Source organism: Euphorbia lathyris, chromosome 2, assembly GCF_963576675.1.
Source record: "Euphorbia lathyris chromosome 2, ddEupLath1.1, whole genome shotgun sequence".
NCBI lineage: Eukaryota > Viridiplantae > Streptophyta > Magnoliopsida > Malpighiales > Euphorbiaceae > Euphorbia > Euphorbia lathyris.
This window is the reverse complement of record NC_088911.1, coordinates 101,767,178-101,794,632: the sequence shown is the minus strand read 5'-3', so window position 1 is coordinate 101,794,632 and position 27,455 is coordinate 101,767,178. Positions and strand designations below refer to the sequence as shown.

The following is a 27,455-nucleotide window of genomic DNA, read 5'->3' as shown; positions in this document are numbered from 1 at the left end:
ATACTTGATGCATGATTAATAAGCTACATGCCCAAATGAACAATCGTACACATACTCATACAGAACCTCAAACATAAACAGCATACATATATGTAATCGTTCAGTTCAAACCCACATAACAATATATATACTAAATCAAGCTAGTTTCCTAAATCAATGAGTTCTAGGTTCCAAAACAGTACATCAAACATACACAATCACTTCTAAAGGCATGACCAATCAGTTCAAACCAACATAACATTAATATATATTCAGTAAGTTAAAGAAATCTTCCCATATGCTAAAGGCATGAACCGATTGACAATCTCTTCAGTCAGCCTTCCTATGTACTGAAGCATTCTTACTATCCCTGCAAATATTGTGTTCAAATAAAAAGGAATCAGATGAGTTCATACCATCTAAAATATCAGGCACTGTCTTGCCCTAGATTAAAAAAGATAAAGACCCTAGCTTTACAGCAGTGAATCTAAATACAATAAAATCAGTGTAGCTAAGCGAGAGATCTAAACCTTTCAATGATAGGTCTGAAAATCACAAGATCCTTATACCAACTGCTGAAATCGACATACACAAAAGTAAATCGGATGAGGAAAAGATAGAGCAAGGAACAATGATACTCTAATACATCTAGGAACAAAGAAAATATGGCTTACCAGTAGTGTTTCGAGCTCACCCAGTGATTGCATGTTCAAATCAACCATGGAGATAGAGAGGGATGAGAGGGATGAAGCTTGCGTAACCTAAACTGGGGTTTGGGATTGAGATAGAGTTTATATATCAGCTGAAATTTCAGTCAAATGATATAGAGCGCCTAAAATTTGGTATGGCCGCATAAGTGAAATTTCATTTGCCGCTTTTTTGTTTTCGGCATACAATGACATTCATTTATTAGAAGTGTCATCTGTTGAGCGCATCAAATTTAACGAAAACGCGTGTTTTCTATGGATTACAGGATTCTATAATCGTAATGTCATCTGAGAATCGAGCGCATTTTTTATTTCGCCTTCAGATGACATTCAGTTAAAATACTCTCACGAATAATATTCAGACGACACGAAAACAAATGTCTGTCATGTATCTTGTGTCATGTGAAAGGGAAAATGGCATAGTCAATGTGAAATATTTTCACAAAGTAAGCTTTACTTTGTTTTTCTACCATTTGATGAACTTACTTTGTCAAAGTTTATCACCATCCAATGGATGAAAAAAAAAGTAAGACTTACTTTGTCAAAAACAAAGTAAGCATAGTCTAACCCTATTTACATGTATTTATACTATCATTTATAATGTCTAATTTCTATTCTACCCTTTATATATTTATGTAATTACATTAATACTAAATACATTAATAACCTTGCCTTTCTTTATCGTTTAGCACGTGTGCCTAATATCTTTCTTGTTGGCACAACTTCTCCGTCTATTCGTGTACAAAAGCTCAAACAATGATGGGGCAAGTATTGAAATATTTCATGAAAGGATAACATGTTTTCAATTATTAATATACTTTTTTTTTTTTTTGACAACCAAAGAAGCATATATTAAGAATGAAGAAGAAACATATTACAAATAAAATCAGGGGGTACAGAAAACCACTCACCCCGATGTAAAGGTAATATACTACTTCTAGCTAATAAATGAGCAACAGAGTTTGCAGAACGGCAGACAAAACGAATAGAGCAATTAAAAGACTCGTTCAATGAAAAATGACAATCATTGGCTAAGGCGTTAAAAGGAGATGAAACCTCTAACGGGCGGGCCATAGACTGTACCACGATCAAAGAATCTGATTCAATGATTACATCCTTCCATCCGCGGTCTTTGATCCAACTAAGAGCTTCACGGACCGATAGCGTTTCAATAAACGATGCATCTTGATAATTCTGCAAGGTTCCAATTATTAATATACTATTTAATTTAGTTTGAATATTATAATTATTTATTTAATTTAAACATAAAAAATACATGTAAATCATGTGAGACAAGAATAAAATTTAGAATATATATCTAATTAACAAAATGAAAAAGATAATTAAAATGATAAAAGTATATTATGACACTACCTACAGATATTATCTCATTATTATCACTATTGCTTTGTATTGAAAATGAATCATTTAATAAGTTTAAATTTAAAATCAATCTTGTAACAAGTGGCACATTATAAAAAATTATTAAAAAACAAACAAACTTAAATATATATAAAAAAAATGATGTAATATGATGAGAGGAAAGACAAAAATTGTATTTTAATATTTCCATTGTTGGTACACAAATTTAGAAAGAATTTTCAACATCTTACAACAACATTATCTATTCATTCATGACCGTACAACATTTATTTACATAGAGAGAGGTATTTTAATTTGACCCTCCTTAACAACCATTGACCCTATTAATTAGTCAAGATATAGGACCGACCTAAGTCTTTAAATATAATCACACTAGCTAATAATTTAATGGATTAAGTTATAAAAATATCCTTAGATCAGGAGGAATTTTATCATTAACGTCTAAAATGGTGCAATTTTACCCTAACATTTGCAACCAAGAACAATTTTACTCTTAACGTTGATAAGTTGGGTCAATTTCACACACACACTATTATAAAACACAGATATTTTTGTTCCTTAGTTTACACCAATTGTATATCAATTCATTTGAAAAAAAAGATTTCATTTGTAATTTAATAATAGAACTGTAGATTAATATTTATAAATTCGGTGAATTTTTTGAATTTTTTTTGTCTAATTCGTACAAAAGACAATATATTTTTTTTATTTTTTCACATCCCAACATATATGTTTGTGATTTGTTACTAATAAAATGACACACATGTGAAGTGTAGATGACAAGATTCATAACCAAGCAGACAATTTGATGAATTGTTTCTCAAATTAACTTAAATTATCAACATTAGACGTAAAATTGTTCTTGGCTACAAACGTTAGGAGATAAAATTGCACCATTTTAAACGTTAAAGATAAAATTGCTCCTGATCCAAAACATTAGAAGTATTTTTACACCTTAATTCTAATTTAATTTAATGTAACTACTATTTAAACTTTTAGTGAATCTTTTTCCTATACAAAGTTACCAATTATTAGATAATTTAATTTATATGTAGGTGAACATTAATTATTTTTATTTACAATGTTTAATTGATGTAATTGGTCATAGAAAGGGCCCTTTTAGGAGTGTCCCATCTAGATAGAGATTTTAGTGGCATAAATGTAATTGTAAAATATACAAAGGTCAATGGAGGAAACTGTTGCTATAAAATATAGATTGATTCATTGGAAGGGGACCATTTCTGCTTAAGCTAAATCTCCGCAGGAAAATCAAACCTGAGGAAATTGCAAGTCTATCAAGGTATATCATACTGACTTTTCATCTTGAAATTGATATGAGGATCTATGATAGATGCTCATTTTTTTAAAAAAATTCTTCATACTTTTCTTGTGTTAAAGTAAGATTCCTTTCTGTCTAGTTGTTTTTCTCCATTTCTATTACTGAATTGTGATAATTTTTTGGTGTAGTTAGTACTGTAGGTTGGTGCTGATCTTTGTTACTTAAGAGTTAAAAATTTCTGTTTTTGAGGCAAAGGTTGGTTTTTAATGGTGTTTAAAGGAGGAGAATCCTGAATCCATCACTTCTGGCTTTGGGTTCATGGATTTCTCTTTCACATATAGCCCTTTTGAATCAGTTGGAGTCTTTGTTTCTCTATGGATTTCGGAATTTACATAGAAAATTCCTTTTCTGTGAGCTTTTGGCTGGTAGAAAAAAATGTTATTGATGTTAGATTGAAGTGTTTAAGTTGTTTTTATGAGCTCCAAAATTCAATATTGTTCGAGTCAATAAGAAATTTTGTCTGTAGAATGGGTTTCAGCAACTTATTTCCCAGGTGACCTTGAGTTCTTTGTTCTAATGGTATAGGAATCAAGAAGGTATAACGTCTTTGATAATATCTGTTTTTTTTTTTTTTTTTTTTAACTTTTCTAGACTCAGTGTTAGATAATTTCCTCACCTCTATCTTCCTGAATGGTAAAAAATTCAGATAGATAGATTCATTTATCTTAATTGTGCATAGTAGTGACATATTTAGCAGCCCAAGTTTCTTAATTGAGCATCAGTTGCCTTCTTAAGATGCATCAAAAGTCAAAATGCTGCTTATTAAACACATATTTGAGCTTACAATCTGCTAGATGATTGATGATTCTTATACCATGTGTATCTTTTTCTCATCAAATTTAGCCTAATGAATCACAATCCTCTTTTCTGCAGTGTATTTCAGCTTCATAGTACATGGTCTGCGTGAAGCTGATAATCCGACATTGTTCACTATAGGCAGTGTTATTAGTTCTTGATAGCTTATCTATCATCTGGATTTGATTAGATTTATGCCAGAAAGGTTTCCTGTTACTGCCCTCTAACACCGAGTCCTCGTAAGTTTTACTGAATCAAAGACTTGTCTATCGTTCGCTACAAGCATATAAGAGAAGTACTCTTATGGATAGGTGTCACAGGTTCTATGACCAATCTACAGAAGACCAGAAATATTTTTGGCTTGACACCCAGAAACTGGAGCAGTACGAATTTTCTGATAATGGAAGCCAGGAAATGCAGGTTTCAGTTAAGAAGTTTGAACCGCACTTCGCCACAGAATCATCCTCTGGGACTGCTGGTTACCCTGTTCAAAATTCTCCATCTACTGCTAGTTTCTCGCCAAATGAAAGCGTAATTTCTCAGCTGAATTCTCAGTCATGCTTACATGACCTGCAGGATTCCTCTGAGAATACTAGTTCACCAGAAAAGCAGTCTTATGTACACAAGCTAAGAGAATTAGAAATTGCAATGTTGGAGCCTGTGGAAGATCTTGACATGTATAATATAACAACTCCAAATGAATCCAACCAAGTCTCATCTGAGGAACAAAAATGGAAGCTTTTAGCAGAGATGATGTCCAGAGGAGACTTAAAAGAAGCACTTTGTGCTTGTGCTCAAGCTATTTCAAATAATGATTCACCTACAGTCAACTGGCTATTGACAGAGTTGCGGCCAATGGTATCGGTTTATGGTGAGCCACTCCAACGGTTGGCTGCCTACATGCTGGAAGGTCTCGTTGCAAGGTTGCAATCATCGGGAAGTTGTATCTACAAGGCACTAAGATGCAAGGAGCCTGCCAGTGCAGAACTTCTGTCTTACATGCATATCCTCTATGAAGTCTGCCCATACTTCAAGTTTGGGTATATGTCAGCAAATGGAGCTATTGCTGACGCAATGAGAAATGAAAGTAGAGTTCATATCATTGATTTCCAAATTGCTCAAGGAAGCCAGTGGATCACCTTAATCCAGGCTCTTGCTTCCAGGCCTGGAGGGCCGCCTAAGATTCGAATTACTGGAATTGATGATTCGACATCAGCATATGCTCGCGGAGGAGGACTTGACATAGTGGGGAAGAGACTATCAAGGCTTGCTGAGTCATGTAAGGTACCCTTTGAGTTCCATGCTGCTTCAGTTTCTGCTCCTGAAATTCAACTTGAAAACCTTGTGATTCGACCTGGTGAAGCCATAGCAGTTAATTTTGCTTTAACACTTCACCACATGCCCGATGAAAGTGTAGGCACTCAAAATCACCGCGACAGAATTTTGAGGTTGGTTAAGAGCTTATCACCGAAGGTGGTAACTCTTATTGAGCAAGAATCCAACACTAATACTGCTCCATTTGTTCCCCGTTTTGTTGAGGTATTAAACTATTATCTGGCAATCTTTGAATCCATCGATGTCACTCTACCAAGGGAGCACAAGGAGCGTGTCAATGTTGAGCAACATTGTCTTGCTCGAGAGGTTGTCAACGTTGTAGCATGTGAGGGGGCAGAGAGAGTGGAACGACATGAAGTTTTTGGTAAATGGAGGTCACGGTTTTCCATGGCTGGGTTTACACCCTATCCGTTAAGTTCCTTCGTGAATTTTACTATCAAGACTTTGCTGGAGAGCTACTCTAATAAGTATACTCTTGAAGAGAGAGATGGAGCTCTATATCTTGGCTGGATGAACCGACCTCTTATTGTTTCATGCGCATGGACGTGATAGCTAGAAGATGTTTGAAGGACGTTTTGTTGCTTCAAACTGCAATCTAAGGGAAGAATCATTTAATGTTCTTGTTTGTAATTAAATGGCTTAACAATATCATTACAGGAACGAACACATCTAGTAATGAATCAACTCATATGCAATAACGGCGAGTAACCACATTTCTATTGTCATCTGGCCACTTTGGAACTGTGATCTTGTTAGGATGATTTGTGCAAGAAAGTTTCCCAACAAAGCCAAGAATAGAGAAAAGAAGAGAAGGTGAAGTAACTGTGCATATATGATGTTCATCAGTTTCTATGAACTGGAAAGAATTGTTAATGAATGAATATGCAAATGGTAACTTATAGGGTCTTGTGTAAGATGAATGACTTGATACTTTGTAGACGATTATGAAATTTGTTCTTCATAATTTTAGATGTTACTTCATTTTCTTTTTTGTATGAGGAAATATTTCACTTTTCTAGATAAAAATTTTACCAACTGCAGATGTATTTAAGCTTGAATTGTCTTGTCCATGAGATGGAAAAAGTTTTGATCTTCAAAAATGACACATTTACAGACAAATCTCAGAATCTCAAGTGAAAACTATGACAAAGCAGGGAAGTACAGCACTGGGATTTCTTACAACCAAAGATTCAGAGCTGGGGTGATGGCTTTTACTACTTACAGAATCACACCCTTCTTTTACCTCATCAATCCTATCAACAACTGTGCCTGCAATTATCCTGCATACTATGACAGCCCTTTCGATTTTCGCCTTGAATGATGATATCGGTTTATCGATCAGTTCCTCACTATTTGTACTTAATCTAATCCCATTCTTCCTGGTGTAATCTGTGTCAAAATTATATTGAATGATTCTGCAGACTCGGCAAGCAGGATCTCGACAGAGTTCAGAAACTCGCCTGGATCTTTCACCGCAACAGCACATTGTTGTGCCGTAGAACCGCATAAGCTCATTTCCATCAACTGTGCTTCTTGGATGTGTCTTTTGTTGGCGGTGATGTGCAAGTTCCTTTACCTTTTCTCTGTATTTCTCAAACCTTTCAAGAACTTCAGTTGAGTTCTTCACCCTTAGAACCCTTTTGATTTTCCTTGTTAGTTGATTTGATGGGTTTGTTAATGCTCTTTGGAATATAATCTCTGTGATATTTCTTGCCGGATCTCCAATGTTTAGCTCTGTTAAATCCCACAAATGATATAAAATATCTCAGTCTAACTAATATAATCAACAAGCACTCGAAAACTAAGTGCCACCATTTGATTTTCTTTTTCGTATCTCCTTTTTGTTTTTGCTTTTTCACTTAGGATATTAAGAAACAAATCCTCACACACGTATTTCATAAGGAAAATTAACTAATTTCTACTAGTAATAACAAACGGTAGCAATAAACGGTGCAAAACAGGCCCTGAATCTACCCTAATGCTCAAGATATTTTGTCCTACTAGCTTGTCCTATCATTTTCATTGTAGTTTTTGTCTTGTTAAAATTTCCATTACTGAAATTCACGTTATAGGGGACCATTAAGTGAAACAAACCATAGAATAGAATGGATGCTAGCTAGCTAGGACACAAAAACATCTCTTTCATCTATAGATTTTGCAATTATATGATGCGCCCACCACTTTTGTTTCCCATATTTGAATGCTCCAGTATCTCCATAGGCTATGACTTGAATAAAACTAAAATATATTATATACCCCTAATTCCTAATCTTAGAAAAGCATAGAACTTTACCACTTTGGGATTATATTTAATTGATTTTATCAGTGTAGACAAAATAAACAAGAAAATTCACAATATGAAAAACAAAAGCACTTTAGCATCTCTATGCCAATCTATTTACATAAACTTGCTGTTTTGCACCTTTATTAGTCTTCATGCAGAAAATCTAGCATGAACAAGTGAGCAACATAAACTGCAAATTTCTCTATGGTGTAGTAATTACTAAGAACTGAAACAGAAACGGACACTGAAAAACGCCACAGAAGAGGAGTTTGAAGGGATACTGACCAGAATAGAGAAATGGAGAGTGGAATCCTTTGTTAACAACTTCGCTAAATGATCTTCGGAATCGACGAATGAGCTCCTTATTCAAGTTTTCTTTTACACAAATCTTTCCTGGAAGCAAAACCTTATTACTGTGCTTACTTCCGCAGTTGACATTTTCCTTCAAGGAAATCCACATGGTTTGCATATTTGCTTCTCTTTCTTTCTTTTTTTCTCTCTGGCTTCAGTTTCTGATGATAATTGAATAGATAATAGAGAGCTTTATGGTTCCGGTGGAGAATTGTACTATAACGTGGCTGCATAACTTTGATTAAAGCAAAGACAAAAGGGGTGAAATTAAGAGTTTTTGTATGCTGTCTACACTGCATTTATAATCTCAGCCCCACCCTATTAATCCACCAGAAGAGTAAACATAAGGTTAACAAATGCAATAATAGTACACGACAAGAACAATGCATCCAATCTATGTCTACTGTAGCTACATCAATTTCAATCAAACTTCCTTAAAAGAAAAAGTTCAGTACGTGTATGTGCAAAGGAAAGAGATACCCCCATGCTGTTCTGTTGGAGATTTGATGCTAAAATCAATCTTGCAATTTTTTATTAGTTTCTTACCAATAAAATATGATTAGATTTTGAGTTATTTAGGTATTGTTTTGGGGGAGGGGAGAGAAAATGAATGTTTTAGAGAGAGAAAGCTTCGCAAACGATGATTTTGAAAAATAAAAAATTTGGTTTCATAGTAAATGTGATGCTAAACAATCTTAATTCTTGTATCCATAGTGTCAAACTAAAAGCTCAAACAAATGTTTTTTTTAAACTACCAGTTTCACAATACAAAAAAACACATCAATTACCTATGACCAATTAGTTTTGTTCTTATTAAAATTATGGTCTAACGAACCCGATGTTCAGAAAAACATTTATCATCAGATTTTTTTTTCTTTCTAAATTCCATAACATCATTTCCATCAATAGAGAACAGTGGATGTTGAGTTACATTTATGTTAGTAGTAAATAACCAAATTGAATAACTTCATTTCATGTGAGGTAGAGGGCAAAGATAAGTGGCTATAATTGCCATTTACCAGATAATTTTCTTACAAATCTGAATCCAACACGTGTTTTTAAGGGAAAAAAGAGAATACATAATGTGATTTTTGTCATTTGCGTCCTCTCCAATCATATTGATTATCTATTGGACCACCATCTCAGACTCAACATCAGAGGAGATTTTGTATTCACATTCAGATCTAGGGGTCGCTGGTTCGTCGGAAAACTATACTGAAATTGAGATTTTGTCATTCCCTATAATGTGCATTATTTACATAAATCAACTAATAAATATGGAAAGAATTATGTACTCTCGATTACCTTCCCTTTCAACAAACAGTTATAATATCCACTGAAATGCTTAGACCGAGATTAGAATAATATCTATCTGAAGAACTGAAGGAAAATAAACTTAATTACTAATATCATATATGTGAAACATATGCAACCAAAACAATGCTCGGTCTTAGGTTCGAATTCTGGCGAGTTAAACATCAATGGAAACCCAAAATGAATCAATCCATTTCAAGTACTAATTTTACAATAATGTTACTTTTGGAAATTAAATAATGCCCGTGTTACTTTCATATTTGTACAAAGCTTTGTGCTCAGAAGAGTTAACTAATACAGCAACTGGCAACAAAAGAATTTGCAACAGCCCAGGTTAAATACCAACATCACCTTCCAGATAAACAATCCATATTCCCAATTTCAGATTGTAGCTTCCTCATTTACCAGCCGGAATCAGCAACGGAAATGGGAAAATCCCCATAGGAACTTTATTTATATCAACTCGTTTTCAAAGATATTTATGGACCTGTTAATAATCTTCCCACATTTTGCGGATATGGATAGGAAGAATGGCTTAAAGGCGGAATTTCAACACCAAGTCCTTCATTAGGATTTTGTCTAGAGACATACTGATTCATGCCGCTGCCATTAACAACAACGCCATAGTAAGTCGTCATTGGGGTTCTTTGAACTATCCTGAAACCGGAATTGCTCATTTGAGCTTGATGTCGGGCTAGTTCAGAATGGTTTGCATGTTGCTGGCTATTGGATATGTTTTCAGCAGTTGAACTCATCCCAACCCCAAGATCAAGGCTAATTGTCTCACTTTCATCGGACCTTATCCTTGACGCTGCGTTCAAAGCTGCTTGTGCTGCTGTGTCATGACTGCTAGTCTTGGCTGTAGGAACATCATGATTGTGTTTCCCCTCATATGTGGTTATAACTGCTTTCGGATCATGTGACGCCCTCTCCACATGTTTCCTAACGGGGCATCCAGCATTTGTGCACTTATAGTAACTCCTGCAGAATGAGCAAATATGATAAGACACGTGAATCTCATGAGAGCTGGGAAAGAATAAGTATATACATATGAGTAGTAGCATGAATTAGTCTAGAATCTCTGGACTAGACATTGCTGTTCAATAAGGCAAATGCATTTCCGAGAACTGGATTTTTATTCAAGATCACTTTGAATTCCATTATTATCACACTTGACTAGAGTTAGAGTACTTTTGGACTCATCTAACCAATATTTCCATTTAAATGTTTTTGTAATTATGTACGTATACTACCTATTATTGAGAAACGAGAAAAGAACAAAATTTGCACCAAGTATTATGATATGTCACATATGGTAATGCTTTATATCCTCCAAAATCATTATCCCCATAAATATGGTAAGAGACTAGCAAGAATGTCATGGAAAATAAATTAGTAACTCCGCAATTTTATTTTCAGAAAAACAGATCGCATTCTACTGGCATCAAATTATGAATTCTAGATGTTAAAGTCATTTTGTGATCAGAAGAGAATATAGATAAAAGTTAAAACCAAAAAGTTGAGAACTTAACAGAACACACAAAGGGGTAAAATAGTCATATGCGTAACAAAGCAAAAACCATGATCCCATTAGAAGTACACATCATATAAGCAAAACCAAAATAAATGATCCTCCTATGGTAAATCTTGCCTTTTCAATAAAATACTTCGCACTTCATTTATAAACAATAAAGCCAATAATAAACCAAGCTGAATTTTTTTCAAGAATCCCTTATTTTTCCCTTTTCATCTTCAAGGTTAAAAGCGACATTTCATTTTGACAACTTGTTATTTTGATTGTCAGAGCAATAATCCGAAAACTACCTTTGCAGCAAGCAAAGAACATATTTTGAATAGGAAATGAATGTTAAAGTGGCAGGGAAATGGAAATGCCAAATAACGGAAAATTTGCTACACTAGTAAGCATCATATGTTTGGGGATAGCCTATTGCTTGCAATTATTGACCAAGTTAACAAGAAGTCTGATTCCAATCTTATCATAGTCAAACAGCAAATGAAGCATTTTACTAACAAGCATCTGCATCTCCTTGGAGCCTACATCCTTTACCAATTATCTTCAGAAGTCCCTTTAACTCTATTAGCAAAGGTCATTCATCAAAGCCTTCAAATTCTTATCATGCACTAAACCAAATGTCACATCTTGGATGCACACAGATCTGCACACAAAACTCAAATTCCATTGAACGTTGAATATTTGAGATATTCAATCTTCCTAATTAACTTAATTTCGGCAGCCTTACATAAATAAATGCAAACAAGTAGACATACACTATACAGCAAGTAAGCAAGAGTATCAGATGACCCTGAAAGTTGCACAAGGACAAGAGACATGCCCAAAGCTAACTTGTTTAATTAAAAAAATATGTTATTACACAGTTCTGCCTATGCTTAGTTAAACAACTTTCTCAATATACATTTAAGACATCATGTTAATGAAATACGAATCAATAAAAAAACTTAGTAAATCATGGGCATTCACCACTCCCGCTTTCTAGTTTCTAAGCAGAAATACTTATGCATGAGGAAGTAATCTCATCATTTGATCCACCGCCCACATCATGAGAAAAAAAAATGCTAACTTCCAAAAGTTCATAAAATAATAGGACAAAAACCTTGAATAGTAGAAGAGACAAAAACACTAATGAAAATATTATAGCTCTTATCATAAACAAGGAAACAATTTATATACCTTGGATTTGGATTGCCTCTTACTACTTTCTGCCCATATTTGCGCCAGCGGTACCCATCATCCAGTATATCAACCTCACTCAGAGTTTGAACAACAACACGTGGCTCTCGGATAGGCTTAACCACTGGAGTAACATCATACCCCCCAGTATCCATTTTTCTGTTGATTTATGTACAACATCTGTAAATTAGTACAGGTTTTTACCAATAAGAACCAAGTTAAAACTGTGTTAAGTATATACCTCCTCTTTGAGAAGGGATCATCATCATCCTCAGCGCCTTCTATGCTATCATCATTTGTGGTCACAGGGGACAAATCAGGAGTACCATTTGATTCAGTAGCATGGGACACTTGACCATATGCACCTGATGCTGTAACAGAAGTGATAGATCAAAAGGAATTAAGAACATGCATTTATTGTCACCATTTTTTCTCTCTCTTTTTTCACAAAAAAAAAAAAAAAAAAAAAAAAAGAATGGAAAAAAAAAAAAAAAAAAAAGAAATCCCTGCAAAGTTTCTCCTTACCATCTCGGCCAGGTATAGACAAAATTCTGTCAGATCTATCCTCTTGCATGGACAAAACGGCACCAGCGTTATATCGACGGTTGGGTTGAGGTTTGGGATGATCATGAGTACCCTTGTAGATAATCTCTGTAATATGTCCATCATGGGAGCGTTCAAATAACTTTTTCACCTCGCAGTTGGGATGTGTACATTTGTAATAGCTACGTGGGAATTCACTTCCTTTTACATGTTTCTGCCCATATTTTCTCCAGTTATATCCATCATCAGTTGGCATTGAAACCCCACTTCCTACTTTATGATCAGGCTGTGTAGCCGAAATCCCATTATTGGATTGTCCTATCTGGTTTAATTCATCAGAATCAACTTCAGCAGCTGTACTAGCAACAGATGTAGCAGTAGTAAGCCGGGCTGATAGACTCAACTCATTTGAGGGGACTGCCATCTCACTTTTGACCTTAGGTGATGATGCAAGTGCCTGAGAGTTGCATTGACCTTGGAATTGAAGAGATTGTTCAGTTATATGATTGTGCATATCTGCAGGAACCTTGAAATTAATAAAATACATTAGGCAAACAATACTTCGCGATAGACATGGAAAACTTGTTAACACATCAAGATTACAGATTTCTCAACCAGCAATACATAATAGCAGTGGATATGGTACAGAAACTTCCACTTTATTAAAGGAAAAGAATGAACTGATGCTGACCAAGTGACTAATGGAATGGCATGTCACTAAAATTACAAATTTTCCAAGACTCCAGTGGAAAATATATCTAACAGACAGGGTAGTCCAACGACAGTTACCTATTATTGTTGTTGAAATTAAACAGAAGTTGAGCACCAAAGCTCACATAAAAGTTGGATCTTCACATAAAAGCAGTGGATATTTTGGTTAAATATATCGCTATGTTGTGGTCTCATACCAAAAATATACATTTCAGACACTCCAACCTAATCAAACTCATGTCTCACCTCCAATGCTTGGGCTGTATAAAGGAAAAGCAAGAAAGAACGCTTACCAATGACATGTGACCAAATTATAAACTTTATAAGGCTAATGGAAAATACAACAAACAGGGTAGCCCAACTTCAGTTTCCTATTATTGCTGTTGAAATAATGAAATCAAGCCCCAAAGCTCACATAATAGATAAATCTTTTAGCCATGGAAATTACCAAGTTTGATCTGGCATGGGGCCTAAACTCAAAGCCACTAGATTTTCTTTCTCCAAAGGTGTTGGAGGGAACAGGGGCAGCTGAATATGAATTGGAAAGATGTCCTGTTTGAGGCTTAGCAAAAGAACCAGTAGTTGGGGAAGGCTCTGCCTGCAAAAGCCAAGAAAATACTGTTAAAGTCAATTATTTGGTAGCTTTCAATTATTAAAAAAAAAATCCACAAAAGAACATAACCATTACCAAGTAATAACAAGTAACAGAAGCAAACAAAAGCAAAGAAAGAATAAAAAGTGATGCAGGTAGTTTTATCAATCCCTGCATGTTTTAAGCCCAGTACCAATAGATCAACAAGTTTCTCTGATATCATTTCACACCATTATTCCCATATTTTTAACGAAAACATCTGTACAGCTCTTAGATATATCCCTTCCTATCAGTATCAATAAATAGAGAAAGACCAGTGCATGGAATCATGTGAATCACCAAGCTGATGTGCACTAGTCTATATGAAAGGAGTAGCAATGACATAATAAATACAGTAAAAATGAGAAAGGCAAAACTTGTAACCATGCTTCTCCTTGTATCATATGTATATATTATATTTCCAGGAAGCCTGATACCCTTCAACTTGAATCAATATTTATGCTTGACCAGGCACATTTTTATTTCATCATTTTCAGCTCTGGAATAGGGATCATACAATCTTTTACATCATAGGCCACAATGTTCATTCGATCAGAATTGAAATTATTCTCACCCCCTTGAGCCACATATCCTTTCCAGCTTCTTATTTCTCTTCACTTATGTAGTGCATTTAATAAATATCAACCTCCTTAGTGCATCTATTCCATATTCTGTGAAGACAATGATAAAGTTTTTGTTTCCTTGTGCAGCCAACAGCGCATTAAAGCAAAAACGAAAACAAAGAACGAGCACCAAGGAAAGTAAGAGATTCATTATGTGAAAAAACAACACTGGCATTAAAAAAAGAGCAAAACTCATACTACAAGGAGAAAGAAAGATATATTCTGCAAACAAATTCCAACAGAACAATTTAATGTGGAGACAGCGCCAATAAAAAAGTTTTATACCATCAAGCATCAGAATCCAACTTCAGGCTCCAATTTGAGCACATCATATATATGTCAATTTACAAGTATGAAACCATGGGAGGAGGAAAAGCAAAACACGACAAAATATTGTAACTGGAATTACGAATTTCAGAATTATGGTGGAACAAAGAGAATCTCAATAGCTCAACCTTTAAGTCAAAATCACAAAATGGATTAATTAATGCCCCTACAAAATCGCCCACTTGAAAGCTAGAAAGAGTTATAGAACTTAACGAAAGAAAGCTATAATCACTACCGTCCTTTAAATAGCTGTAAATTAGTTAAATAAGATTTTTATGAATAAAGAAATAAGAACTTCGAATCTTTTTCATTGGTGACCGGTTCAATTATAAGAGATTTAATGGAATAAAATATAAAAAAAGAAAAAAAAAAAAAACAAATTTAAGCCTGTGTTTGGCTGCATGGAGAACTAGATTCTCAATAATTACTAAAATTAGAAGTTGCTATGCTTGCTCTACTTCTACCAGCTGCCAAACAGATCTTCAAATTCGCAACAAGTCACTTTCAGTTCCGTATTCAGTTTCCTCAGCAAAGGCTAAAACCGAACAGAAAATTACCGAATTCCACATTTTCATAGCAACCAAACAGACAGCAAAAAAAAAAAAACTGGATCCAAAACAACCACTAACCTTAACATTTGACAGCAAAACAGGAGACTCGAGAAAGGAAGTAGGACTAAGACCAGGAGGAATTGTGATGCAAGGAGACCTGGAGATTGGAAGCTTCGCCGGCGACATGAGCTTGTACCTAGCCCCAACAACAGAAGCAGTGTCGGAGTGAAGGCGAGACGGATCGCCGGAGTCCGAAACGCCATCGGCGCCAGAGCGTAGGCGAAGGTCAGAGTCGGAGTTACCATCATCCATTGCAGCAGGAAGAAGAAGAAGAGGGAAAAAGTGAAAGAGTGAGCGCTGGTGGTGTGGGAGAGTCAAAGAGAGGAGAGAAATGGATTGCTAAAAAGAGGAAAAGGAAGGGTAGGATTGTAAATTTGATGAGAGAAGTAAAATTGGGAGTGAATAAGAAGAAAAAGAGATGAAGTTGAGTTGACTTGTAATGGGTTGGATCTGAATGGAAGCCTCTCATTGGGCTGTCATTTTTATTAGGTGTTTCTTCTGGTTGTTAAAACGTGTTTCATGCTTCCACCCTCTGTTTTTTTACTTTTTACCCTCTTCTTTTCTTACCGTTGTAATATTTTAATTAATTTAGTTTGAGCTTAACCAAAGTTGTTTCTCAAACTCCTTTTACTGAAATAAATTGTTCTTTTAATTTTCATATTAATATTGTTACCACTATGATCTTTTATCAATATTGTTATTATTTTTTGTTTTATGATGAAGAATATTGTTATTATTTTTTAATACTAAACTACAAATTTTTATTTATAGGAAAAACTAATTCTAAAAAAAATATATAAACAGAATTTTTTTTTTTTAGTTTCTAGTGATTTAACAACCTTTCCATATAGAGTGGCATTAGATATCAACCACTTTTTCATATGTCTAATTTAATTTGTTATTCCATTATTTGATTGGGGAGAAACAATAAAAAGCATGATGATATTAGTTGGTATTAGATATTTTTTTATTTTTGATCAAGTTAAGTTCCTTTGAACATGATATGTTATGCCCTGATATTTTTGGTTCACAATTTTCTGAGCGAGAATTTGTTTCTTTTTTTTTTTGTTACAAAAGAAGGTCGAGAGTTTGGAAAAAACAAATAAAACTAAAAACGAATGATACGTCTAAATGAGAATTCATTTATTAGGTATTTTTTTATTAGGTAGTTTATAAAGAATAACGATTTATTCCTAAAGATTTGAAATTATAAATTACGCTTAAAGATCAATTTAGATTCATAAATAATAATAAAAATAGCTTGTTCGTTGGTGATGATTTATAGAAAAAATAATATAATTGATTATTTATTTGGTTATAAATTTTTTAATTTTTTCACCTGATTAAGAATATTGAAAGCATATGATTTTTTGGAAGAAAAAAACATAGAATTTATATACATATATATACACTAGATCATTCATGTTTTTTAAATTATTGTTCGATTTTTATATACATGACAACTCAATATTATTTACCGATATACTTCAAAAAAAATATTATTTACTGATAGATATAAAACAAGTAGAAAATAATGATACTTTCTAAAAACGTTTCAAAAGAAATTTAATGCACATCACTTCAACTATTAGTTACAAAAATCATAAAAAAAAAAAATTATAACCATTGATTTCTTTAAAAACGTTTCAAAAGAAATTTAATGTTCATCACCTATGTTGCCATTTAGAATTTTTTTTTTAATTATAATTTTAATTTTCCACCTCTGTTATAAATAAGAACACATAAATCCTCTCATAAGATTCAATGATTTATTCTCAATTTCTACTCCGCCAGGCTAATGCATATTCATATTATCATAATAATATAATCCTGTCCAAAATTAGATATCATAAAATTAGTTTTCAAAGAGTTTTAAGGTATCAAACTATTAAAAATCTGATTAAAAAATGAAAACAAAAATAGGTGTAAAAGAAAGTAGAAAATAATTATACTTTCTATAAAAAAAAACGTTTCAAAAGAAATTTAATGGTCATCACCTCCACTATCGGTTACAAAATTCTAAAAGATTACAACCCTTGATTTTTTCCATAAACGTTTCAAAAGAAATTCAATGTTCATCACTTCCATTGTCAGTTACAAAAATCTAAAGATTACAATCCTTGATTTTCTAGATCTGTTACAAATCAAAAAACATAAATACTCTCTTTAAAATCCCATAAATCCTATTTTGGGATTCAATGATTTGCTCTCAACTTCTGCTCCTCCACGCTAATTTGTATTCATATTAACATGACAAGATGAAAGTGATTTCATCAATTGCACAAAGTTGATATCATAGAATTGGTTCTCAACATAATGGGATTTTCCTTGCTAAAAAATACGAGGGCACTAAAAATGAGATTTTGTTTGCTCAAAAGGGAAAAAAGTGCGCGGTTGCATCCGATTTTTCCAAAAAAGAAATGGATATGAATCGAATTCATTGAACCCTTTTAATAAAGAGTTGTGTACTTCAACCGATCAGATGAAAAGAAAAAAAATGACTTCTCCATGTCTTAGGGAGCAGTTCCAGTCATTATATAAAGTAATTTTCTCGTTATTGGTTCCGATTCTCGTCAAATTGGCATCTCTTTTGATTCCGTCCTCGGGAATTAGCTCTGGCTAACAATGTAAGGGAAAAAAACATATAAGTAATTGCCTTCTCTTCCCCCCCTCCCCCTTCGCCCCTTGGACGAGTAAGCTCCGTAAGCCAACTCTTCGTTGGTTGGCCGCCCTCCTCTCGAAAGACGGAATTCCCGTGGAATTTGAGACATTGAAGAACAATGATTTATTTGTAACTAACAACTTAAAAAATAAATATATTAAGAGACATCATGATTATAAATAATTATTTTGTATTTTTTTACTGATTTTTTTTTTTAAAAAAAACTATTGTATATTTTGTAAGATATTATCCAATTTTTCTTTTTGAAAACTATGGTTTTTAACGCATTAAACTAAATTACCAATAATATATAATAATGAGTTCGATTCTTACTTTTGGGAATGAAAAGAATTTTCATGGTCAGCAGTCTCATCCATAGAGGGGCAAACTATCTGTAAAAGGGATAGTCAATGCTGTCAGCGGTAAATACCTTTACGAACCAAAAAAATAATATATAATAATCATCTTTATATATGTTACCGTTTTTTTCAACACATTAAATTCATATAATATTGTAAATTATTCTAATTCTTTTTTAATAAATCAATTACTCATTCCATTTCAAAATAATTATCACATTTGATTAAATCGCAAATTATAATTCATACATGTTTTACATTTGTATATTCAATATATGATAATTATTCATCATTGAATTTTATTTTAACAAACACACGACTTCAGGAAGACAATAATACTATACTTCATACTGTCATTCGTTCAATATGAATTTTTTAAAAACCGCAAATACAAAATTACAAGATCGCGCAAAGCGCGGTTAAGTTAGAGAATATATATTTTGTTGAAACTCAATGTGGGAAAAAAAAAAACAAAAATACCCAAGTGAAGAAAATATGGAATGAGTCATGGATGAGGTCAGAAGAAAAAGATATGTAATACAAGGAGAAAAATCAGGGTTAGTTGAAGATCCTTTCAAATGTTTTTTGAAAAACTGATTAAACATTTACATTATAATAATTATTTAATTAAATTACTAAATTAATTAATTAATTAAATCAAATTTTCTCAAAAAAAAAAAAAATACAAGTCCATACCAATCCAATCCAACCGGGTCGGACGACGGCACGTATAATGGTTATGTATCACGTAGGTTCCCATCGTTCTATAAAAGTAGATACCCTTGAACACATTCCAAGTGTGTGAGTATCAACGTATAAACACTTGTAGTACTTGATATCCACGATTTTCATGTGTTTATAAATATGATAAGTTTACATTAGTTAAAACTTTTCCTGATTAAGGGCTATAAATTGTGAAATCATGTGAGGTTGATTGTTACTAATTTTAACTCTAACCAATGAATAATGAAATTTAGGGCAATTTCAAGAATTGGTTAAGCACAATTACGTATTTCAAATATTAACAAAAGCATTAATATCAATCTAAACACATATATCTTATAGTTAACCTGTCCTTATAATTATGTCTTGATTCAAATGTCAAAATTACTTAATAATCTCACTTGTTTTCTTATTATATATTTTAAGCAAATTACTTTATTTGTAATTCAATAAACAAAATGTTTATCAATTTAACATGTTCTATGTCGACTATCACAATTATGAAACGTTTTATGACTTCACTAAAAAAATTCCATTCTATTCCATAAAATAATCCACTTCACTTTGTAATAGTATATATTATAATTCATTTTTTAATTCTCCAATATCCTTATATTAATTTAATATGTATTTTTTTTATAAAAATTGGGACGAGACAGAACTTGGACGGGGTGAGCACCCGTGGCCCAAGAACTGACAAACCCGCTATATATTAATAAACGAAAAATGAGTGTTTGAACAAGAGAAGCGGAAGGAGAACAAACAAAAAGAAGGGGGAGGAGAAAAGTTTAGGAAAGTCAAGAAAAACGCAAGTGAGAAATACTACAAATGTCATCATTGATAAACCTGTGGCAAAAAGCATGAGCTGAACCCCACCAATTGATCACTAAACATAAATTTTAATTGGCAACACAAATTGAATCAATACATATATGTCGAGTGGAGTGTGGATTTTTACCATCGGCAATAACAAACACTAAATAGTAACAATTGAAGCAAATAAATCCTAAACTTTAAAGAAAATTATCAAAATGAAAATATTTTAAAAAAACAATCACTCAAATTAAATAACTAAATTATGAGCATATTTTTAGTTTTAACTTATATTATTAGTTTTTTTTTTTTAAATTGTGAAAAAAATAACAGAAAGTAAATTTACGTGGGAAGGATAGAGTGAAAGTGAATAGGAAATATTGGAAAAGGAAAGGGAAATATAAAAAAAAGTGAGTGTGAAAATGGATGATGTCTCTACTTAATCTAACAACTAAAGCTAGACAACTAATTTAGGTTTGTCAAGTGATTGAGTAGTGTAATATAAGACTTAAATAACTTAATTACTTATCAATTGATGGATTGAGTTTATCAAAAAGGACTTCTTACATTGAATTTGGATTTTTTTATGTCACATTGACTAATTATATGTATCAAGTATCAACTCTTAAAGCTCTTTTTTATTTTCACTAATTAATTTTCTTTTATTTTCTTTTATACTATAAATAAAACTATCAAAAACTCAATTGAAGTTCACTATTTTTTCACTAAATCATTGGTATTTTTATTGAGATAATCCTATTCGGGATTTATCACAGTTAAAACTCTTCTCCTTCCTTTGCAGCTATAATTAATGAGAATCAAATTTGAATTCTTTTCTACAAAATAAATCTGTCATCATTATCAATTGAACTGCAATCTATAGACATAAGTTTTAACCTTAATTAAATCAGGTGGCAGAATGAGTTTTTTTACGAGAAATTTCATCTTCATCTTTCCTTTCGCCAAAAACCACAAACACCAAACATCTTCCAATTAATCTTTTCTATTCACGAAAAAGTTTAATCATTGGCTGAAAAAGAATTAAGGAATGTTAACCTCAAACATAATTAATAAAGGAAAATAATGAGGGTTTAAGTAGAGGCAAGCCCGTTACAAACAAAATTGTTAGTAACGAGCAAATTGCCTTTTGTAATGGCCATTGCACACGATGCAAAAAACGGTATTCTTTTAACACGCTTTTGTTTGTGCATGTTATAAATTGCGCATTTTAAACCAGTACTATGTAACGCTCTTTTGTTTGTGTCAGTTACAAATACGTATTTTGTAATCATTGTCTAACAATATGCATGTTTTTTTTCCAGAAAACGACTTTCTCTATGAAAAATCTCTACATATTCCCTCCCAAGCAATTCGCATATTCAATGTCCAATTAATGTTTGCTCTATCCAAGTAAATACATTCAAACAAGTCAATAACTAAAAGAATAGAACTTGGACCATTCATTGTTAACTGTACATTCAAGCAACCTACAATGGATGTTTGAATGAATTAGTTGTTTGGAACACCAACAAAAGATGACAATGGAGATTAACGAAAGAGATGGTGTTGGACATAGTTATGAAGAGATTAATCATGATGAAGCAGTATACCATGAAGTTGGTTTATTGTCAAACAATATGATACTGAAGTAGATATGAATATGAACGTGGATGGAGATGTTAATCGTGCTAATTTGGAAGATGGTAGTTTGCTAAGTGAAGATTACAATGAAGTAGATAACAATACGAACGTGTGGAAAATGTAAATCTTGAAAAAGTGCAAGAAGTCAATAAAATTCACAATATGTAGATGTCATGACTATGTACTCATCCTCATAAGAGTATATGGATGTTGTACTCTACTTCTTCGATCTACATGTTATCAAAGCATTGCCCAATAAAACTGCATATCCTCTTATATAGACTTCCTTATTTTTGAGCAAGAAGCCCAATCAAAATCTGAAAATTCTTATAACCTTAATCGATTGGATTGAGGAAAGAATAAGTCAGGGCAGCGTGATCCTTTGAGGTACTTGAGGAATTTGTGAGCACAAGAAATTTCATCTGTTTGGAGAAACAAGGTGTTGTGACAACTAGTTCAAAATATATGAGATAATATGTCTTGTGCGAGTAATGTAGAGTACTACAAGAAATTAACAGTTTACCAACGACACAATGTCATCGGTAATTTTCATATTTTCATCGGTAATCACTGTTAGCAACGACATACAGACAAAATATACGTCGAAGCCAAATCGCTTGTTGGTAAAATAAATACCAACGACAGAATCTATGTCGTTTCTATTTGGAACGACAATGTCGTTTGTAAATTGTATGTGACCTGCCAATATGATTACTGTCCTTGTTAATACACACGAATGTTGTCGTCGGTAAGTTATCAGTAAATTTGTTTCGTTTGTATGTCGTTGGCATTTCGTGTAAAATGACATCAACAATGTCGTTGGTGAATGGTCAGTAAAATAAAAATTGTCAGTACATTGCTAGTATTAGTGTCGTTTGTAAGTCGTTATAATAGTGCCATCGTTATGTCCTTGCTAACATATATATCGTTAGTAAGTCAATTGTAATTGTATCATCAGTAAGTTGAAGCAAACATACAAATCGTCTACATGTCGTCGCTGAATTACATATTAACAAAATATTGTACATATATGTACCTAAACATATTAATTTCATATATCAAAATACTGCAATATAAACTGGTACAGAATTACACTTTTAATCAACACGAAAATTGTACAAAATGTTGAATCCTTCCAAATCCCAATAATTATTGTATATCATTCATATGGTTGGTTAGATACATGAAAAAAATTGAATATAGCAAATGGCAACTGTTCAAAATACATCATTTGTCACAATAAACGTTCTATACGTGATACATGGAAAAACAGAGTAACTAAACCTTTATCAATAGTTATTAGAAGCTTGTCATATACCATCCAAGCCTTTTGTTCACTCTTATATGTTCCATTTCCTTTGGCAGGAACCTTGCCATTGTCCTTGATTGTTCTCAAATTCATCCAGAAAGTAACTCAGGAAATTGTGTTATATTTCCATGGAAAGATATTCAGATGTAAGTAAATTAGCATAGAACTTCCTCTTCCTATCGTCAAATAACAAATGTATCGATCCTAATAGAAATCCATTATATTTTACACAATGAAAAAGTTCAGGAGAACTAAAAACATTCAAAATAAACACGATGTTGTAAATTAAATATTGGACCGACCAGATCCTATTGTTATCAATTAATTACATCTATACTCTATAAAAAGGTACAATAATCTAAAATAATATATCAAAAACGTTATTAAAAACATTCAAGGTCCCATCCCATCTATGGCTTACTCTCTTTTTTATTAAAATATGGGAAATGTGCAAAAATACGCCTAAGGTTTACAGCCACGAGCAAGTTTACCCTTAACGTCTAAAATTATGCAATTTTACCCCTAACGTTGGCAAATTAAGTCAATTTCAGATATTATTATAAAATATAAATATTTTGCTCCTTGTTATGCACCAATTGTATATTAGTTGGTTCTAAAAATTGCACCATTATAGAAGTTAAGGGTAAAATTGCTCCTAACCGTAAACGTTAGGAGTATTTTTACACCTTATCCCTTAAAATATCTATATGGGTATAATTGCATGCTATTAATGATTTCTATAATTCAAAATAGATCTCCCCCCCCCCCCCCCCTAATAAGAAATTAATGAAGGCTTCAAACTAAAAGCATTTGTCGCCATAGAAAGAAAGAGCAATGAAAATGATTAAAAACTTCAAAAGTTAAACATGTTGTTAAACCTGTAAAATCGAATTTCTTCCACAAGTAAAGAATTTAATTAGCATTTTATATATAAAAAATTAAGCATAAGACAACCACAACGTTTCTTTCTAGCTTCTCCAAAAGAAAAAAAAAATAATTCAGGGAAAAATGATGTAATCCTAGCCAAAAATAGGAAAGCCATTGTAATGAAAACACCACATCAAATTTCAACAAGTTTCTACAACCATACAAGAAAGGCATTGTAATGAAAACAAATCTTACTCAATCTTTGCAAATAAAACAATACTAGGTGTGATTTTCCAAGTTTGAAATACACCACTTCACACATTTGACTCTTACTTGACATCATTGTAATCTTTAGGCCCGAAATTCTTGCAGCAACGCTGAAAGGGGTTTAGACGAACTGGATGATGAGGTCGTTGCTGCATATAAAGCTTTTTACCTAATCACCTCCATACCACAAGCACATTAATTAGAATTGAAGACACAAAATGTGAAATGTGATTCAAATTAAGAAGCCAACAAAAATAATATCCATTCCACCTCAATGTCTAGTTTTCAGAGTGATAGAAGACTTGAATAAGCTACATACATTCAATAATAATGATTTCATGATTAAGTAAATCCTGTAATTTTTTTGAAACCAAATCTCAATCATGGAATCAACAAAGTCTCAATGGTAGGATTAGTTGAAAACATTATAGAAAGGTCATGGTGCACAAGACATGATTTCAGTCACAGATATGATATGTAGAGCAACCAAGTTCCTAGCATTACCACCATGGATCTTTGAAATGTTATACTGACCACACAAATAATTGCAACAACTATTGAGATACCTTTTGTGAATGAAGAACCAAAAATCTAGAAGAAGAAGTAGATCCATATACCTGCCATGACAATGAGAAGGCCCAAGATCTTCAATCTTCTGAGTGATAGCAGAAATCAATTGCTTAAGAATCTCCGGTGTAATTGAACAGGACCTGACTTGGAGAGAACAGAAAAATAAAAATAAGTACAGAGCCCTGCAACTCTATAAGATCCATGATCCTTCAAAGGTGGAGGAGTAGATGAGATAGCAAGATTGGACTGGGGAACATCTGAAACATCCAACACTTGATTATGAAGATCCATAACTTGAGAATTATAATCCGATACATCCAAACTTTCTCCTTCTGATCCTTATTCTACTCTACTCTACTTTCTTCAGTTCTTTCTGAAATTTATTTGATTTAGTGGAGTAAAATTTCTTATTTCAAAGACATGTATAATCCAAATTCACTATCCATCTTTTCAATAAAATTATAATTCGGTTTTCAAATAAAAATAGCATAAATCTTTGAGTTCTTAAGGATAATGATCCTTTATAGCAATCTAAAATAGAAGCTCGTGCGAACAATCTAAGGGACTTTCATTGAGCCTCAGTTATTCTCACCACAGCCAACAAGTTTCCACATGAGCCTTAGTTCTTCTGTCTTATGGCAATTCTTCCTCATTGGGAATAATTTTAAAAAACTGATGAAAACAGAATTTTAAGTGCTGATGAAGAGAATGAAAAGCTTGGTAAGCAGAGAAAGGGAAGCTTGCTAGCTAGTTGCTCTGTTAAAGGATAAGACAAGCATACAACATGCTCCAAGGGGAAAATGAAACCAATGAAGGAAAACCAGATACGTACTGTAACTACACAACATTATTTTACAATCAAATACTGCTGACACCAACTAATCCTGCCCACAACAATTTTTAAGCCAGATTTATTAAACAAACCTTATTTCTGAAATAATAAATAACCCTAACATTATGCTACTACAAACATAATCAATTATCGCCACAATATGCCCATAGAATAATTATCAAGAATCATAGTTCAATACACTTTCGCTAGAATTCAAAGACAATAATATAGAACCTCAAAGTACCTAAATATAAGCCGCGCAAAAAAGAATGAATAATTCATTCGGACTTAGATGCATCCACCTTGGACCTAATTCACAAACTGAATCAATTAGAGATAATGAAAGAAAAAATTTCATAGGTACCAAAGAAAAAAAATACCGTGAACAGAGAGAAAAAAAATACCGTGAACAGAGACTTTGTCGTAGCACCAGCTGAGTTTCTCTCTTAAGATCTAGGCTTTGTCTATGTCGATCCACTTCTCCTTTGAAATGTCCTCCCTCATCTCGGCATCGCAACCGGTTCTTTTACGGATTCCATACATTGAAGTCATACGGCGCTAATTCCTTGAATTCTAGTACTTCCTTCTTCCTTCCCATTTTGTTTTTACCGTTACTCTACGGTCTCTATGCACACCCTTTGTCCCTTACTAGGAAATTGGGGAAATGGGCAGCTAAAATTAGAAACCCTCTTACCGCCTAAGAGTTTATTCGAGAAGGTAAGACATTGAAGAGAAGAAAGAATGGGGGAAATAGAGCCACAACAACTTGAGAGAGAAATTAGGTTAAGTACAAAGTGAGGGAATATGAGGGAAAGAGGCGGGAGATGGAAATTTCAGGAAATAAGTGGGAGGCAATTAGGTTTTTTAGTTTTTTTTTTGGAACAAAGATTTTGCAGATAAGTTGTTGGTATATTGTCTGTGATGCCAACGACATTGTGTATACACATATTTGGCATTACAATTACAGACGACATAAGTCGTTGGTAATATCTGTCGTCGATACGTCGTTGGAATTTTCTTGGTATATTCATTAATAATGCTGGTTGAATAATTTTGCAAGCAAACGGTAGGTATGTTCACACTAATAACTACGACATATCCGTCGTTGGTAAAATGTCGTCTCTAAACTGTTATTTTCTTGTAGTTACGCTACCTATGAGTTTTCTATAAGTAGAAATATCAGTTATGAGAATATGGTAAGAGATGATTTGACGTGAGGTATAGTTAGAGTTAAAGATTGTTTACAACCTAATAAACCAGTGTCATTGAGAATTTCAAGAGTGTATTTTTTTTGGCACATGTGAATTCCTATTTTGGATCTAGAAAATTCAAAACCAAGGAAAAAGTATAAGACTCCAAGATATTAATGATGAATAGGGTGTGAAGGTGTTGTTTGATAAGTTTAATCTATTCCATATTGTTTTCACCCAATATGACATTATCAATATAGATCAATAAGGCAACAAAATTAGCATTTGTGGATTTGGTGAAGGGTGAATAGTGTGATACATGCCAAATATAACCAACTATTTTGATGGCACTAGTTAACTTTAAGTTCTAATTCCCTTCCTACATGCCTCTAGCTATAAAAGGATTTTCGTAACATGTATACTTGGTTTGAAGAAACGTCAATTAAGCCAAGTGGTGGAATCATGTAAACTTCCTCATCTAAATCTCCATGTAAATGGGCATTGTTAATGTCTAGTTGTTCAATATACCAAGACTGTTGAACCATAATAGCAAGCAAGGTTCTTATGGTTGTGAATTTT

At 33.1% G+C, this 27,455-nt stretch overlaps 3 protein-coding genes across 8 annotated transcripts; 1 reads left to right on the top strand and 2 right to left on the bottom strand.

Annotated features, from left to right (window-relative positions):
- Positions 1 to 3,265: 3,265 nt before the first annotated feature.
- LOC136219176 (scarecrow-like protein 21) lies at positions 3,266 to 7,256 on the top strand. Of its 3 annotated transcripts, none has more exons than XR_010684067.1 (3): positions 3,266 to 3,369; positions 4,282 to 6,351; positions 6,653 to 7,256. XR_010684067.1 is itself a non-coding variant. In XM_066006459.1 (3 exons), the coding sequence occupies exon 3, from the start codon at positions 4,618 to 4,620 to the stop codon at positions 6,085 to 6,087; it is 1,470 nt and encodes a 489-aa protein (XP_065862531.1). In that variant the 5' UTR covers positions 3,266 to 3,369; positions 4,282 to 4,442; positions 4,524 to 4,617; the 3' UTR covers positions 6,088 to 6,533. The 3 variants fall into 3 exon arrangements, 2 of the variants coding, with proteins under 2 accessions (XP_065862531.1, XP_065862530.1); XM_066006459.1 differs by lacking the exon at positions 6,653 to 7,256 and having other exon boundaries at positions 4,282 to 4,442; positions 4,524 to 6,533; XM_066006458.1 differs by lacking the exon at positions 6,653 to 7,256 and having other exon boundaries at positions 4,282 to 6,533.
- Positions 6,668 to 8,500, bottom strand: LOC136219177 (uncharacterized). The gene is made up of 2 exons (XM_066006460.1): positions 8,108 to 8,500; positions 6,668 to 7,272 (listed from the first exon to the last, which is right to left on the bottom strand). The coding sequence occupies exons 1-2, from the start codon at positions 8,289 to 8,291 to the stop codon at positions 6,668 to 6,670; spliced, it is 789 nt and encodes a 262-aa protein (XP_065862532.1). The 5' UTR covers positions 8,292 to 8,500.
- Positions 8,501 to 9,655: 1,155 nt separating this feature from the next.
- Positions 9,656 to 16,000, bottom strand: LOC136219175 (probable WRKY transcription factor 20). Of its 4 annotated transcripts, none has more exons than XM_066006454.1 (6): positions 15,662 to 16,000; positions 13,900 to 14,049; positions 12,723 to 13,266; positions 12,439 to 12,568; positions 12,198 to 12,356; positions 9,656 to 10,468 (listed from the first exon to the last, which is right to left on the bottom strand). In XM_066006454.1, exons 1-6 carry the CDS (start codon positions 15,893 to 15,895, stop codon positions 9,967 to 9,969), a joined length of 1,719 nt encoding a protein of 572 aa, XP_065862526.1. In that variant the 5' UTR covers positions 15,896 to 16,000; the 3' UTR covers positions 9,656 to 9,966. The 4 variants fall into 4 exon arrangements, with proteins under 4 accessions (XP_065862526.1, XP_065862527.1, XP_065862528.1 ...); XM_066006455.1 differs by lacking the exon at positions 15,662 to 16,000 and adding an exon at positions 14,657 to 14,843; XM_066006456.1 differs by lacking the exon at positions 15,662 to 16,000 and adding an exon at positions 14,467 to 14,627.
- Positions 16,001 to 27,455: the final 11,455 nt, after the last annotated feature.

Excerpts from the sequence above, each read along its gene's own strand:
- LOC136219177 (XM_066006460.1), bottom strand. The coding sequence starts at position 8,291 with ATGCAAACCATGTGGATTTCCTTGAAGGAAAATGTCAACTGCGGAAGT. Across the intron at positions 7,273-8,107 it reads CTCTCCATTTCTCTATTCTG|AGCTAAACATTGGAGATCCG; the intron begins GTCAGTATCCCT and ends GGGATTTAACAG.
- LOC136219175 (XM_066006454.1), bottom strand. The coding sequence starts at position 15,895 with ATGGATGATGGTAACTCCGACTCTGACCTTCGCCTACGCTCTGGCGCC. Across the intron at positions 12,569-12,722 it reads GTCTATACCTGGCCGAGATG|CATCAGGTGCATATGGTCAA; the intron begins GTAAGGAGAAAC and ends CTTCTGTTACAG. Across the intron at positions 10,469-12,197 it reads AGAGGCAATCCAAATCCAAG|GAGTTACTATAAGTGCACAA; the intron begins GTATATAAATTG and ends CTCATTCTGCAG.
- LOC136219176 (XM_066006458.1), top strand. The coding sequence starts at position 4,507 with ATGGATAGGTGTCACAGGTTCTATGACCAATCTACAGAAGACCAGAAA.